Here is a 14,665-nt window from a genome sequence, read left to right on the forward strand (position 1 = left end):
AGCAAGCACTGAATCCAGCTTAAAAACAAATTCAAATACATAATAAATAACTAAAGAGAACATATGAAAGTACTGAGGTCTTCTGTGAAAAGAAAAAAGTAATCATGACACATAACAAAACAGAAAGGGTGGAAAGAAATTAAGTGGTTTGAAAAAAGCAGATGGGTTCCTACTCTCATTCCCTTATACACTGACAAACACACCGACATAATCTAGCATACTATATTAGGAAAAATCCTATTACTTACTGATATTATCAACTGTTTCACAAGTTTAGTGTCATCGATGCAATCAAATGCTGCCAGCAAGACCAGATGAGAAAATTCACCCTGTAAAGATGAGACATCCTAAATCACATGCAGTCAAGTTCTATGAATATACTAGTTGACTTAGAATCAACATTTCTGAGTTTGTCTCAAACATGATACAAATGAACCACAAGTAAATTCTCCCACTGTCACAGAATGAGAGAAGCCCAACATTTAGGCTCTCTCTGAAAGCAAGGCTTGTTAAAAGAAATAGGTTGTTAAAACAAAGAATAAATTGATCAGCCATTACAAGTTGATACATGGCTTTATCACTTCCAAGCTATTAACCTAATCCTATTTTTTAATCATCATTTGAAATCATAGTGTTTGCCTTGCAGGAACATTATATACAGACTTTATTTCTATGGTGGATCTGCTTAAAGCTGAGATAAATTACAAACTGTATTTTCAGAGATCACATCTCTGCAATGAGCCATACAGTCTATACTGCACTGCTAGAGAGCAAGTCTTCAGCATACTCAAAAGGGCACAACCCAATTCACTTGTATGTCAGCAAGACTCTATGTTAAAGTGAAGCCAGACCTTCAGTCCTCCAGTGTTGTTTTAGCTATTATTTACATACTGTCTCACATTTATATATAATATGTATTTTATAAAATATACAACTCATTCCGGTACTAGAAAATTATGGAGAGAAACATAATACATAACAGTGGCCTCCAAGGTGGGATTCACAAGACAATCCATTGTGGTGTATGAAGAAAATTTTTTTTGTACAAATAATAAATATGTAATTACTAGTTACCTTCATCTCATCCTTTTTCAACTTCTATTTATGTGTATGTTTTATAGCATATATTAGCACAGTTGTACATGTACATAATTTGTATATAAATGTTGGAGAATGGCTTGCAGAGAGCAAGGCCATAGGTCTCTGCAGGAGCTGATTGCAGCCTGGAGAGGTAAACAAAGGAAAAAACCCAGGGTACAGTTATGCTAACAAAGGACTGTTATGTTAACAACGAGAGAAACTGAGGTACATTATGGCCTTGTGTATGATAAAGGAATGGCCTTGGGAAAGAAAGCAGGTCAGAGGAGGGAAGGTGTTGTGACATGCCTGAGATGCCACAAGGGGCTGGGATATTATAATGTAGCCTTTTACATGTATCCAATAGATTTGTGAGTAGTATGCATGTAGAGTGCTTATATAAAGTGTAATTTCTTTCAATAAAGATGAATATTGCTCTATCATTCACATTGAATCGGCTGCTTGATTCCTCTACCTCGCAGGGCCGTTCCATAATGTACCTCAGTTTCTCTCTTTGTTAACATAACAGTCCTTTGTTAGCATAAATGTACCCTGTTTTTTTTCCTTTGTTTACCTCCGTTGGCTGCAATCAGCTTCTGCAGAGACCCATGGCCTTGCTCTCTGCAAGCCGTTCTCCAACACATACATATATATATATATATATATATATATATATTAGAGATGCACACTTAGGGTTGTGTGATCGAAAACTTTTAGAGACCACTGACTGAGACTACTCAATTATTAGTAAACAGAACAATACAGCAACAAGGAAGGGAAGAAGCTTAAAAAGTTCTTCTTCACAGTTGCAGTTTTGTCCAGCACTATGAAATCTGGTTGCAAATTCTATTGGTGCTGCAGTCTCCAAACATATACGTTACTTGAAAAAACATTTAAATACAGACTTTTTACATTGTATGTCAACTTCAGCATTAATTTCTCTTGAAGCCTCCTGACTTAAAAATTATTGAGCATCTTCTAAGAAATATGAACATTCAAATGGTCTTTCCAATGACATCCTCAACACATGTTAATTTTTGTTCCTCTTCTGTATACATCTTATTTTACTCCCAACCAAGAAGAATTAACCAATAAGCCATATGAAGATGTAATATAAAGTCGGGCTCAAAAAAAAATAATTGTAGACATAAAAGTTAGAACTTATAATTAACTCAGCTACTTTAAAGGAGGATAGTACTACATGTAGTGCCTACAATGAAGCTCCTCAGTATACCTCTATGATATTCCATAAAGTTCAATACATTTTGTATTATCTAATGCATCACCACTATTGTAAACCTTGTTTCATTAAAATCTCATAGTTGTTTCCTGTACCAAAGCACATTCAAATTAGCCACTGTCAAATCACTCGTGTTTCAGAAACTATGAAATAAATGGTTACTGAACACTCACCATTGCTGTTTTTTCAATATATGTCTTCATAGTTTTCACAATGACTTTTCTGTCCTATCCAAAAAGAAACAAGAAACTTGAATGAGCCTATAATGCAAATGATTCTTAGTGACTAAATTATTATACCTTAAAAACTATAACCTTCAATTTGCTTACTAAAGCAAAGTCTATTTACGAATGTCTCACATTTGTACTATTAGTCAACCCCTAGAAACAGTGTGAAGAATTAAACCTGAACTCTGAAAGAATCCCAGGGAGGTTCTGTGATATGTCTTCAACTCCAGCCCACCAACAGAAGATGCCAAAAAGGGCAACTTGAAAAAAAACCAACAAACCACCACACATCTTCACCTATATCTTGTTTATTACTTACAGAAGAATGTTCTCCATTTGGAAAAAAACGTATTCAACAGGACTTGAAACTTTAAAATAGCAAGGACTCTAGTCTGCTGCAAACCTCCTTTACTAGCAGGAATTTTTGGCAGGTTTCCTCAGTGCTTGCACTTTTGCCTCTTGCAATCACTGCTCAGTCTTCTTTAGACCCATTACTACGCCTAGATCCCAGCAACTTCCTATTTTTTCTGCACTCTTTATCAAGCAGATTATTTTTTGAAGTCATCCTTTTTTAATACAGAACAAGATAGGAGGCATTACAATATTTCTGAGAGGTTGTGGCACATGTTACTTGAAGTATTTCAGGATAATGTATCAGCAGAAGAAACTAAAACACAGTTCCTATAACGTTTTCTGTGTCTTGGTATTCCAAAGCCAAACATCATTCCACATTATGACTTTTTTACTATCCTCTCCCTACTGCCAATTTCACCTTCATTAAGATATCAAGGGGATGAATGAATGGCCAATAATCTTAAAATATAAGACCTTTATGTGTCATCTCCAAGAACTCTGCTAAAAAATAAAAGGAGATGCTTTCACTATAAAAGTTATAGTAAAAGTATTTGATCCATGAAAAACTACTGCTTCTATTTGCCAACAGGTAAAGTGGGACCTTTTTAACCTTGTTCTCAAGTAATTAACTGCATCAAAAGGTGCACTGGAAGGACCCATGTGAGCAATCATACTCACAGTCTCAGACCAGACCATTAAAGTTGACTGGGTAGACAGAAACGAACAATACCTTCGGAGTACCATGCCATAAACAGTGCATTGCTACTCGGGCTCCATCATGAGTGTGAGCCAGGTAGATAACAGCCTCTCTGATAGCTTCTATCATTTCCTGGGGGAGAAAAGGTGATAAAGCAAAAAGGTGAAAGGCCAGAAGTATTTCAAGGTGGGTGGGCAAGGGCATTAAAGGATTTTTTGTCTGCCCGCAACACTATAGAGAGCATCACCGGCTCTACAGAACCCCTCTCATTACCCTGACCTATGAAAAAAGGCCTCAAAAGACTCCTAAAGACTGTAAATTACATAAGCTTTCTCCCTTCAAAACTACGTTGTTCATCACAATTATCCTATGAAAACAGAACTGTACTGAAGTTGTCTGATTACAGGAAATTCAGGGAATGGTACTCAGAATGGAGACAAGCATTAGAGGAGACAAGGACAACCATTCGCTTAGGAAGAAAAATCTTTGAAGGTGATGCAATTTATTTATACATAGACGATATTAGCCAGAAAGCAAGAACTACAAGGTCATTTAAGCACCAGGTGATGTTATAAATCATGTATGAGAACACTCAGCCAAAAGTTAGTCTTCATATGAAAAGAATGAGGTTCTGAAGCCATCTGATAAATAATACCATCAGCCAAAAAATAAAATAAAACCAAACCAAAAAACCTCCTCCCATGTTATTAGATACCACTTCTATAATCACTAGCTATATGCACAGGCAGGAACAGATCTACAACTGCAGTTTCCAAACCCTGAAGAGTATATCCATATGCTACTATGTCTGTACAAAAGCCAGTCAAGGAGGAAAATTAGAATAAATATTTTTAACCATCCTTGTTGGGCTAGTGGGGGGAGAGAAAGGAGAAGAGTTGGATATGGGGGTGGGGGGGAAAGCAAACCTTTATTCCCCCAATTCACACAAGACTCTGAATCTACAAGCACTCTCTGACAAAGCATTACATGAAATCATGCACAGAAACATTTAATTAATTAAGATCTGGACTCAGAATAGGCCACAAATAGCCTACCCTTAGTGCTGGGTTTCTTAACAGTAACAAAGAAAAGAGTTCAGGAATTCAGTCCAGAAGAAGTAGTTAAGACACAGCAAGTCTAGAAGGATCCACTTGGCATGGAGCAAGACGGTGCTGAACTGCAGAACCCAGGTGAGACTGATGGACAAAGCGTGAAAACAGGTAAAGCCAACCAGGACACCAGCTTATGCAATGTCACATCACACAGATGGATGTACGCGTAGTTTTTGCAAGAATGGCTGAGGTATGCTTAAAACTGGAATTTAATACACACACAGTGTAAAAGCCAGATGCTTGGTCAGGAGGAGGCAGAAGACAAAGATTTGGCTGGTGACAGAAGTGCCCAATCTGATTGTATTTTGGTCAGTAATTTTTTTGGACAATGGCTACAAGTGGTTAAGAAACTACACACTGGAAAATGAAACTACTGGAAGCTTTAACTATTCGACAACTATTAAGAAGGACCATTTAGCAAGGAGAGACAAAATATCAGTCATACCATTAGATTTTTTTTTTTAAATTCAAATATCACACACTACTGCTCTAATGTGAAAGTTCACTATTACTGTAAATCTCCATATAACACTACTTCCCAATCATCAATCTGGAATCGCCAAATGTGTAAAACTTTATAAATGTAAGATGTGTATTTGTGTCGTTACCTTACAACACTTTTATGACAAGATTAAAAACTTTCCCACTGAAAGGAAAAAAGACAAAAACCAAACAAAACATACTTACGGATCTTTGTTTTGGAAGAGAGTAAGTGAAAAAGTCCAAAAATACTTTATGTACCAGTGAGTGCTTTATCACAGCCTCTCTGTATTTGGGAAGAGGAAAATAAGAAAAAGTCCCCCACAAGTAATGGTAAACTAGCAATATTTCATTTGTATTCAAAAAAGTTAGGCAGTGTGATGTGCAGAAAACATGTAAATCATTCTGGATTAGATGTTTAGCATTTACAGTAAGTGGAAGATTCTACCAAAACTCACAAGTTCTAAAACCTAGTAAAATATTTTCTCCTAAAGACCACTGGAGAAGCTTATCCAATAATGCATTCTGGAAGCACACCACACTGTGGGATTTCTAACAATTGTTTGACTGGGTCAGGAACAATTTTAATTTATCAAAGTGGAATTCAACATTAAGAGAAGATATTAATTATGACACTTTGGACAAAACCAGTTACTTAGTATAGAACACAGCAATATTATAGCTTAAAGGAGTATCAATATCACTGTCTGGTTGTATTTCAGAAAGAAACTGGTTCACACTGTACTGTCACACCTTAAAACAATTTTTGTCCTTACTTTTGTGCCATCGGTGTAAGAATCTGCTTCATTTCATCCAAGATGGCCTCTCTCTTTTCAGGCTGAGCTTCTAACACTTTATCCAGTGTTGGGGAAATGGGTGTCTGAAATGAATGCACAGAGGTTCAATTGCAAGTATAAGAGTTCACAGAAAATCACAATCTTTATTCACTTTTCAATCAAAATTCACGAATAATTTCACAAAAAAATTTAATTTTCTGCAAAACTAACGGTTTTTACAATTTTAAAAATAAAAAGTTTATCTGAGTATGTCAGAAGCTGTATCCTTAAGTTTCTACAAACTGAATATTCATCATTAGCTAACAAAAGCTACTTTTGTGGTCGAACTATTACGGTTGGAACAATTTTTTGCCAATTATGATCAGTTCTTCATGAAACTGTCAGATACAAGGTAAAATACAAAAAAATGACATTGTCTTAAGAGACTGCTGAGCTAAGAAGGGACTTCTGAGCTAAGCAAAAAGCTTGCATGACAGTATGCTTATGCTAGGGGGCAGCACAGCAATGTCAATTAACTGAGAAGTTAACCAAGGCCCAGGAAATTCCAGTTCAAGAACAGCAGAGAGGAAGAATGTATACCATGTAACCTAAATACAGAAGTACTTCCTGGTATCTCATCTAAACAAGGACACTGGAAACTCTTGTAAAAGAATATGCTGTCAGAAGAACAGTCTGACTAGATCGAAATTTAGAAGAAACGTATTTTTAACCATCCTTGTTGGGCTGGTGCGGAGAGAGGAAAAGTAGAGAGTTGGAGGTGGGGGAGGAAAAGCAAACCACTCATTTCAAAACTCCAAGAAATAACAGGTCTTGTTAGGGATTACATCATAGTTTCTTACAAACTCACATGCTGAGTCTCAGGTTTGCATTGCAATGGAAGACTACTTGAGGCACTCATGAAAACAATACTAGAATGATGGATGCTAACTCTGCACTAGATATCAGAGGCTGTTTTACTCCCAGTACAAATCACAGCCCACAAAAACCGGCAAACATACCTTTCTATTGCGTTGCAAAATGCTTTACTAAAATTTATACTAATCTGTAAAGATAAAATAGCAATATGGTTCAGAAACGAGCTGTTAATTTCTTATACAACTTTAACAGAAAACTTGGGTTTTGTTTCATAAAACAGTTTTGTACTTTGTAGTAAATAAAACTATCTGTGCCTCAAAGGAAACCAGCATTCTGAGTTAGCAAGAAAGAAAAAATGAAAGGAGGTTGTGCTTTTTTAAAAAGTTCTCAGTGCCTGGTGAGGATCTACGTCTAAATGGTTTCAAAAGAGACTCAAGTCCTATAGTCTCCATGAGAAAAGAAAACAAAGCCAGAAATTAAGCCGAAATGACACCCTGTATATAGATACAGATATGTTCTGCTCACACTCAGTTCTCACAGACATAAGGCAGTTCCAACACACAAAAGCCATCTACAGCATTAATGGGGAATTAAACCTAAATCTTATCTCAGCAAGGATAAGAGCTTCAGGCTAGACACTATGGCACTATGATAACTGCAACTATATGATATGAGACAGTCTTTGATGAGCGGAGCAAGCTCATACATGAAAATAACATTTCACGTAGTCCAAACTGAAGAAACACAGCAATTTAACCTAGAAATGTGCAAGTAAACATAACATTTAAACAGGCTAAACTAGACTACATTTGGACATCTGACAGAAAAAAATCTAATCAAAAGAAATAGTAGGTAAGATAGATAAGGTGTTACTAACACAATTCTTTAGATGCTAAACCACCTTAAACTAGGAAGTATTGAAACGTTACCTTGTAAACCTGGAAAGTGTTCCCATACAGTTCTTCTGTCAGCATATTTCTCTGCTCCAGAATGGCTTTGTCATTATATGCATATTCCACTACAGCTGATGCTTCGGCATGACGGAGCATTTTTTTCACATTGCCTTTAAAACTTTTTATTATTTCTGCAACTTGTGTTTTTGTCCTGTTTCACAGGGAAAGATAAATAGCAAGAGTTAAAGCTTTAGGGATAAACTGACCTAAAAATAGTTTTATTTTCGGAAGCACATTTAGGCGTTAAGTTTTAGCACAGAAACCAGGAAATATATACATTTGTATCAGCCTCATGTCATTTATGGAAATATGGCGAGAATAACAGGAATTTGGAGAAATCATGAGGCATTTTGAGGGAAAGAAATCAGTGGATAAATTCTACAGAATAACTGACGCCTTCCTGAAACACTAAGCAGAGAAAATTTTTAAAAGCCAGTTTTCTGTATAAAGCAAAGATCAACTCTGAGCATATATTTGAGCTTTTTTGGGTGTACGTTCTCCTCAATGCATACAGCTTTAGCTTTACTTTTTGCAAAAGGAAAACTGCTGTTAGCAATACCAAACATCTCTGTTTCCAGAGACACATTTTTCATTTATAATCAATGCACTACAGATTAAGAGCAACATTCACACTGGAAATGAAACAATGCAACACAGCTAAAAAAATTCACTTCAAACTCACCCATACATAAGAAATTTCTTCACAATATTTCTGGAATATTTTGACTTGCTCAACTCTACTAGGCTATCTAGAAGGGAAAAAGATCCAGCCAGTTTGATTTTTCACTCCATTAACTCTATAAAACAAGATGCTATTATTTAAATGTTAAAAGCTCACTAGAAATAATGCATTAGTTCAGCAGAAAGTTAAAAATATTCAAGAGGTAACAATATAGCTTGTTTTAATGCATCCTAACAACAATACAGAAATACATAGTTGAAATGTAAATGGGAAGAAAATACCTTTCAGTTCTTCAAATGTCTCCTGTCTTTGCTTCTCACTGCCATACTGAATAAAGCACTGGATCACTCGAGTTGAATCATGTGCAAATGCCAGCTACAGGACAGACATATTTCATTATTCTAGACTATTCAAACAGCATTATGCACCAAATTTATTTTAATGCACTTGCCCTCTGATTTATGCCACGTGCAGCATGTAATGCCAACTATAAAAGTAGTTACCTCTTTATAACAAATTAAGTTTTAACGTTTTTTACTGCTCTGTAAGTACTTCATTAAAAAAATATAGATAATATTTGCAGTTGCTGACAATTAAGACCGTGCATATGGGTTTTAATACTGGAAGAGAATTACTAAATGGTATCTCATTTTCTCTCATATTCTTTGTAATTTCAGAGTGAGAGCACTTTGGCATGGAATACCAAGAATCACTTTAAAATGCAACATGTATTTCACTGTAAATTTATGCATTTCACTGTAAATTTATATATTTCAAGAATTAAGCGGAGAATGTTTAGTACCGTTAAGTATGAGGACATTATCAGGACTCTTCTAAAAGAATGTGGCAAAGCAACAATTGTAATTAATCAAAATGCTGAGTGGCTGGTTTTGAACTTCAGGTAACACAGAATTTCACTGGACTCAAGCTGCTTGGCAAAACAGACACCCTTAAAATAACCAGCTGATAAACAAAGCTCTCTGCCCTGAAATCTAGGTAGCAAATACAGTCTTTCAACCCTGTTTCTGTTTTTTTTACTCACAGTTTAAAAAATTCCCTGTAGCATTTGGAAGAACAGGTTAATAGTATATTATTAAAAGTTCATTTATATTTCACCACTCCATAAAGAAGCTTTTGTGAATTTGTGAACTATGGCATTAGTTTTTCTTACACTTTTAATTTTTCCATGAAGAAGCTTCTGTAGTTCATTCATTAGTTTTTCTCGTTTCTCTTTATCGCATTTTTTCCTACAAGTGAAAAACAGTAAAACAATATTAACAGTGGAAGCAGCCTTTTTGTAGTATAAATCATTTATCTCTATAAATTAAGAAGCAAGACACTATAAAATAAAGTTAGCTCATGCTAACACAAATTTGCATTGTCATTCATTAAAACTGTACAGATTAAATTAAGCAGTTTCAATTCCTAGAAACCAAACCAGATTTCCACACTCAAAAATAATTTTTTTCTGAGTAACAATTATTAATAAAAATAACATAAACTAAAATCTGTAGCCAATTGCTTACAGATCCAAGGATCAGGAAGCATCTTATAGCCAAAATTGCAAAGCACGGACACTTAGAGCAAGTAAAATTAACTCCTTCTGACGTGGGGCCCCAGACCTTGAATTATTCCTATCCAGAGAGCGCATATAAGCCTCTACAAAAAAGTCATGTAGTGATCCCACTGCAAGATCAGGCCAAATCAGTACATGCTCTGTGCTTCATGATTCAAAAAAAGAAGACAACTCCTTAAGCATTTATTCATAAATTTTAGCCTAAAATACAAGTAAACTCAATCCAGACATTTCCATCATCATGGGTCACCACACTGTCTGAACCATCTACAGAACTGCCTGTAACATTATCAATCACTCATGAAGTTTCACTGTGGAAATATAGTTTCCTATATTTACAGGAGGAGAAAGAAGGTCTTCTTGCAACTTATGACTGAAAGTCAAATGAATGAAAGAAAAAAAACCCTATTATTACCTTCTCATACTTTCCCATATTTGCTTTGATTTTACAATTATGTCATAATTACTTTTATCATTAAGTTGTCTGGTTTGCTTTAACTCCTTCCTTTTCTTTTTGAAGTCATTCCACTTTGGCTTCTTAGACTCTGACCCTGAAGACAAAAGTAAATACATTTTCTATAGTCAATAAAAGAGGAGCAATGGAATACTTCATCAGTATAAACTGTGGCAGCTCTGTGACTTGTGAAAATTACTATTTTAGCATTAAAATCACATCTAGAATACTGGAAGAACAAGGCAAAACCTGATTTCTTCCTCAAAGCTCTGTCAAAGGATGCTTTACAAACTTTATAATAGCTTGACAAATTTTTTAAAATGCACCTAGCAGCCTATGACTGCCTCAGACCCCCCCCCCGAAGAACACCACTAACTCACATCAGATAAATGAAAAATTAAAGCCTTTTAACATGCTTAATCTTTTTATTCAGTCAAATTCCTTAAGCACGGGACAACAACTATACACTGCCACACAACATACTCAGTTAGGTAACTTTATAGAAACAGCCACAAGTGAGTTATGGAAAAACTTCAAGTATATGATTTTAGTTATTCACACACTGACAAAGATCATCATCTCGTATCACTTGGTTTCACAGAAGCAAGTCATGCTATTACTGCCAGATGAAACATTAAGACCCAGCTTTAAATTTGAAGACCTTAAAGCACCACTTGTTGGTATTTAGCAGCATGCGCTTAACTGTCTTACCCATGTAAAAAACATGTTCTCTTTTCACAAAGCATATTATCAACTTTTTGTATCATTCTGCTAAAGTAATAGTGACAAGCAAAAACAGTAACACTTCGCTTTGAGAGCAGTGCCACTGTGCAATACACAACAGATTTCAATTATTCTTAAAAACAATTTTTAAAGGTTTGTTTATGGTTATGGTTTGTTTTTTTTAAAGCAACTTAATATGAACATTCTGTTGCTATTAGTTTCCACACATCTAGTGCATATTCCACGCAAAGCCATTCTCCAAACATGCAACAACAGCAACGATAAATTGCTCAACATCTTCTACTGTCCCTCAAACAACTAACATTTTTCTGCAGAACTTCAGAATCCCTCACATAAAATTCCACTTCTTATTTTACAGTTGTTTAATTGTCCCAGTAGAGTTTTGCTTCATAGCAAAGGAAGAAACAACATGAAGTTCTCATGTACCAGAAACAAAGATAAAAAAGAAATCCGTCTGAACAGTGATAAAACCATACATTCATTTAGCTTCTCTGTATAAACGTAAGCTGCAAAGTGTAAAAAGCAGTGATAACACCAATGCTGTCTTTTTGTTTTTTAAAAGAGGTGATAAGATAGATTGGACCACAGAAAAAAAATAATATAAGGGATAATCAAATTTGTTTCATGAATTTTTGTGTTCCAAGTTCTATAGTCAATACCTTTAGAACAGAGAATTAAATTTCTAAAATGGTCTGCGAAAAAATCTGTTTTCCAAATTTGTGTGAAAACAGCCAGTTTCAAGCTATCCACATAATATTGTTATTAAAATAATCACAGCTTTATGACAGCACACTAATTATTTAAATTTGCTACTGCATCTTTATTTTTGACTTCCAAGAAAATTCCTAACAGTTGATTCTCATGACTTTGGTCTCAAACTTAGTCAGGTGAAGTAATTGTTTCCACAGCAACAGTTAAACATGAAGTAAACTTGGGGAAAGAAGACCTAGGTGAACAAAGAAACTGTTTCCCAAAACCTAGTTTCCATTGATATCCAGCCTTAAAAATCTGCTCACCTCCCTCTTCACCATCCTGGAGCTTCCTCTTGTTTGCAAGCTTTCCTGACTGTTGTTTATTCTTCCATTGTTTGACATTAGCACTTCCATGTCTTAACTGTCCTTTCACAAATTTCCTGGAAACGGATTTAGGCTCTCCCTCCTCATCTCCTTTGTTAGTAAGTTTCTTTGGTGGACCTGAATGTATTAAGCAACAAAACAGAAACTAAAATGTTATCCTAGTTGCTTCAAATATATTTACACTGTAACAAGAATTGAACTACTTTGTAGTAACAATTATATAAATAATAGTAATTCTTACATGCTTTTCAAAGCTGGTGTTTTCACTTCAGTCCCTGGGTGTCCCAGTCTTCCCTATGGAAGTTCTGCCCAGGCATTATTTTCCAGGCAGTAGTACAATAGCCCAGGCATAAAAAGGATTATTCTAAATCAAGAATTTCACCACCCTTGACATCAGCCATCAATCCCCACATTAGTATCACTTCACAGTTTATGGTAAGAGCTGTTTTGACATAATCTGTTTTAAGCAGAAGCAATAAAACACTGAAAGGTATGTTCTCAATCCTAACCCACAGCACTCACACACCCTAGCTTCAACTGTCAAATAAAAATTTTTCTTCATGTGGGAAAGCAAGGTCTAGAATCAATGTTATCATCTTCAAATCTTTACTTAAAGAGTACTTTAGGTTGATCAAATAGAGTTGAAGGACTTGCAATGCAATCTAAAGCATTTCAGGTTTACTTTTTCCAGGTTATTTGATCATACAGTATAGTTTTGAATGCAAGATAGAATCATAGACTGACTGAGGTTGGAAGGGACTTCTGGAGGTCATCTGGTCCAACCCTCCTGCTCCCGCAGGGCCATCCAAAGCTGGTTGCCCAGGACTGTGTTCGGGCAGCTTTTGACTATCTCCAAGGTGGGAGACTCCACCATCTCCCTGGGCAACCTGTGCCAGTGCTCAGTCACCCTCACAGTAAAGAAATCTTTCCTGGTGTTCAGAGGGCACCTCCCATGTTTCCGTTTGTGCCCACTGCCTCTGGTCCTGTCACTGGGCATTACTGGAAACAGTCTGGCTCTGTCTTTGCACTCCCTCTTCAGCTATTTGTATACACTGACAAGACCTACCTTGGCCCTCTCTATTCCGGGCTGAACTGTCTCAGCTCTCTTGGCCTTTAGTCACAGGAGAGAAGCTCCAGATCATTCATAACTTTTTGACCCTTTGCTGGGCTCTGTCCAGTATGGCCATGTCTCTCTTGCACTGGGGAGCCCAGAACTGGTCACAGCACTCCAAGTGCGCTCTCGCCAGTGCTGAGAAGAGCATAAGGATCACCTCCCTCAACCTGCTGGCAGCACTACTAATACAGCCCAGAATCCTTTTAGCTGCCATTGCCACAAGGGCACACTGCTGGCTCATGTTCCATTTTGTGACCACTAGGATCCCCTGGGCCTTTCCTGCAAAGCTGCTTTCCCCAGCATGTACTGGTGCATGGGGTTGTTCCCTGCCAGGGGCAGGGCTCTGCACTTCACTCTTTGCTCTACTTCATAAAGTTCCTGTCAGTGCATATCTTCAGCAAGCTGAGATCCCTCTGGAGAGCAGCACAACCTCTGGTGCATCAGCCAGTTCTCCCAGTTCTCTGTCACTCTGCCCCATCATCCAGATCATTAATGAAGCTGCTAAACAAGACTGGGCACAGTACTGACTCCTGAGGTACACTGCTAGTTACTGATCTCCAACTTGATTTTGTGTCATTGATTAACACCTTGGGCCCAGCCATTCAGCCAGTTTTAAACTATCTTACCATCTGCTCATCCAGACTGTAATTCATCAGCACCTCCACCTCATAATCTTATGGGAAACACTGTCAAAAGCCTTACTGAAGTCCAGGCAGACAATATCCACCTCTTCACTCATGTACCAAGCTAGTCATTTCATGACATAAGTTTATCAAGATAGTGAAATTCAAGCATGCTTGTGCACAACAATAATCACTCAGCCAGGGCTCCTATTAGGGAGCTTTTGTCTTCTTACCATTATCTTTTTTAAATTTCCTTTTTCCATGTGGCACTTTTCCACGAGGTGCTTTTCCACTCTTCCCCACGAACTTCTTTTTACCCTTAGTTTCCATTGTGACAACACTGCAAACGGAGCAAGAGACATCATTACCGGACCACCGTGGCTCCCTCACCGACGACGTGAGGAAAACACAGCCTGCGCTCCCCTCAACACCGGTTAACACACTTGACGGAGTTTAACCCTTCCCAGAGGCGGTCGCCCGTCCCTAGGTGGGCAGTGCAGGAGCAGAAGAGGTCGCCCACAGGCCGGCCAGCACGAAGGCTCAGCTAGACAAGACCGCACCTCATCGGACCTGGGCGGCCGCGGCCCCAGCCTCGCTCCCCAGG

At 37.1% G+C, this 14,665-nt stretch overlaps 1 protein-coding gene across 2 annotated transcripts in view; it reads right to left on the reverse strand.

The window, feature by feature from the left end:
• Positions 1-14,659, reverse strand: part of PUM3 (pumilio RNA binding family member 3) — a 30,558-nt gene extending 15,899 nt beyond the window's left edge. Inside the window, exons 1-12 of one of the 2 annotated variants that reach the window (XM_026866784.1) lie at positions 14,295-14,657; positions 12,265-12,441; positions 10,466-10,601; positions 9,646-9,721; positions 8,756-8,849; positions 8,475-8,541; positions 7,769-7,943; positions 5,964-6,067; positions 5,395-5,473; positions 3,629-3,727; positions 2,491-2,544; positions 249-329 (exon numbers count right to left, since the gene is read on the reverse strand). In XM_026866784.1, coding sequence (XP_026722585.1) covers positions 249-329; positions 2,491-2,544; positions 3,629-3,727; positions 5,395-5,473; positions 5,964-6,067; positions 7,769-7,943; positions 8,475-8,541; positions 8,756-8,849; positions 9,646-9,721; positions 10,466-10,601; positions 12,265-12,441; positions 14,295-14,391 — 1,239 coding nt within the window. In that variant the 5' untranslated portion in view covers positions 14,392-14,657. Of the gene's footprint in view, positions 1-248; positions 330-2,490; positions 2,545-3,628; positions 3,728-5,394; positions 5,474-5,963; positions 6,068-7,768; positions 7,944-8,474; positions 8,542-8,755; positions 8,850-9,645; positions 9,722-10,465; positions 10,602-12,264; positions 12,442-14,294 lie in introns of both variants that reach the window. The other variant, XM_026866783.1, reaches the window with a different exon arrangement.
• Between the last annotated feature and the right edge of the window lie 6 nt (positions 14,660-14,665).

Source organism: Athene cunicularia (assembly GCF_003259725.1).
Source record: "Athene cunicularia isolate RWA chromosome Z unlocalized genomic scaffold, athCun1 chrZ_part4, whole genome shotgun sequence".
NCBI classification, from domain to species: Eukaryota; Metazoa; Chordata; class Aves; order Strigiformes; family Strigidae; genus Athene; species Athene cunicularia.